This window comes from Myotis lucifugus, unplaced genomic scaffold (assembly GCF_000147115.1).
Source record: "Myotis lucifugus unplaced genomic scaffold, Myoluc2.0 scaffold_46, whole genome shotgun sequence".
Taxonomy (NCBI): domain Eukaryota; kingdom Metazoa; phylum Chordata; class Mammalia; order Chiroptera; family Vespertilionidae; genus Myotis; species Myotis lucifugus.
Window position 1 is genome coordinate 6,581,010 of NW_005871094.1, and position 2,231 is coordinate 6,583,240.

Below are 2,231 nucleotides of genomic sequence, written 5' to 3' on the forward strand. Positions count from 1 at the left end.
ATTGCCCTCCCTTGCAGGCCTGGCCACTCCCAACTGCCTTTCCCCTGCCGGCCTGGTCACCTCCAACTGCTTTCCGCTGCTGGCCTGGTTGCCCCTAACTGCCCTACCCTGCAGGCCTGGTCCCCCCAACTGCCCTCCCCTACTGGCTTGGTCCCCCCCCAACTGCCCTCCCCTGCTGGCCTGATTGTCCACAACTGCCCTCCCCTGCCGGCCATCTTGTGGTGGCCATCTTTGTCCACATGGGGTTGGCCATCTTGTGTGTTGGAGTGATGGTCAATTTGCATATTACCTCTTTATTATATAGGATAACAATATTGAATGATATGAACTATAGTACACCACTACTGCTCAGGACAATGCAAGTGTACAACGAAACAGAGGAAAATGAAGTATCATCTTTGTCCAGCAAAGACCAGTGGGACTCAGAATGAAAGGGTAAAAGAATCACTGTTGTTGCCAGGGGAATGATCTCTACATTTGATCACAGCTGGCAACTTTGGTGTTCTTCTCTGTATCTCTTCTATTCCTGCCAACACACACACACACACACACACACACACACACACACACACACACAGTCACACATACCTTCTTTCCTTCTCTGATGGCAAATACTCCCAAAATAGTTCTACCATATTATTTCAATGGCATTTTTACCACTCTTTCAATAGAGTGTAAGAGTCAACAGCATGGGCTCTAGAGCCAGCAAAAAGCTAGGTTTAAATTCCCGTGTGACCCCAGGAAAGTTACTTAATCTCTAAATTAAATCTTCACAATAACCCTGTGAGGTAGGAACTATTATCTTCTCCATTTTATAGATAATGAAACAGAAGTGGTAAGTGGTTTAAATCACTTGTTGAAGGTTTCCTAAAAAGAACCTTGCCAAATTAGCATTCAATCCCGGCAGTTGGCTCCAGGGCCTGTATTCTTAGCCACTACCCAGAGGGCCTCTCTCAGCCTCAGCTTCTTCATTTGTACCATGGCAATATATCCAGTACCTGCAGTAGGGATGTTGTGAAAATTAAATTGATACCATGTGTGAACTATTCATGAACAGGGTTTAATCATATTACAGTGTTACTATAAATTATTAACAAAGAACAAGTGACATTGAACTGGACCTCTCAGACAGTTCATGAAGTCAAAAGTTCAGAACTGCTTGCACTCACGTGACATAGATGCCAATTCCCGGGGCATGTACCCATCTGTGCCCATCTGGTGCCATACTCCTGTAGCAAAATGATACCGCCAAAGCTCCCTGAAGAGAGGATAGTCTTCATTATCTGGCCCTCCTGATTCATCATAATCAGGGTTATAACCTCCAAATACATATAGATTGGTATTATCTGCCACACAACGATGTCCACTTCGTGCAGGTGGAGGTCTGTGGCCTAGGGAGAGAGGAGGACAGTTTTCCACAGATGGCCCAGCAGATTAAAAGCATAAACAAAATTTGGTAACAATCTTTTTAGCTTTAGAAGGGATCAGGGAAGATTTATAAGATGGATGTACTTTTTATTTGCTTGGGTTATTTTATACATTCCCACACACTAAAGATTTTAGGGAGCTGGTCTCCATTTCTATTTCATATGACTACTTTCAGATTTTGATAACTGTAAAAAGATTTTTCCGAAGGGAGGCAAAATAGCGTTATAAACTCAAGAAAATGGCCGATAACTTGAAATTTTCAAGAAAAGGAAGAGAAGGGGTTTAATAATCCAAAAGCTAAAAGGATAAATTGTCTTATTTCCTTAGAGGAGAAAAAAGCACAGGCCAACTAAATTTAACTGAAAATATTAGAAAACTACATAAATATAATCACAAATGTGAATGAGTCATGTATAAATAAAAATACACACACATAAAACCTATTATTTTTCCACAATATATAATAATTCACTTAGAAAGAAAACTGGTTTTTCAATGAGTTATAGCAAAATGTAGAATTTAAATACTCCAGATATTCTGTCAGTTAACAAAAAATATCCTTATATTTAACTAAAAGAGCTCTTAATGAGAGTTCCACACTAGGAAAAGCTATTTCTACAATTATATTTGAAAGCTTTCTGAAGTTTCAATTATGTCAACCAGTTCACTAAAAATTATTTCGGGATTATTTTAGAGTAAAAAAAAAAAAAATCCCAAAACTTTACATTATTTCTATTATCCTTATAATTTTTATACCAGTCTACACAAACCCTTACATAGCTGCAGAACCAAATATGCTTAAA

At 39.4% G+C, this 2,231-nt stretch overlaps 1 protein-coding gene across 2 annotated transcripts in view; it reads right to left on the minus strand.

Annotated features, from left to right (window-relative positions):
* Nucleotides 1-2,231, minus strand: part of KLHDC10 (kelch domain containing 10) — a 48,164-nt gene that overhangs the window by 13,694 nt on the left and 32,239 nt on the right. For both annotated transcript variants that reach the window (XM_006088358.2, XM_014455476.2), the window contains exon 3: nucleotides 1,170-1,391. In XM_006088358.2, coding sequence (XP_006088420.1) covers nucleotides 1,170-1,391 — 222 coding nt within the window. The remainder of the gene's footprint in view (nucleotides 1-1,169; nucleotides 1,392-2,231) is intronic.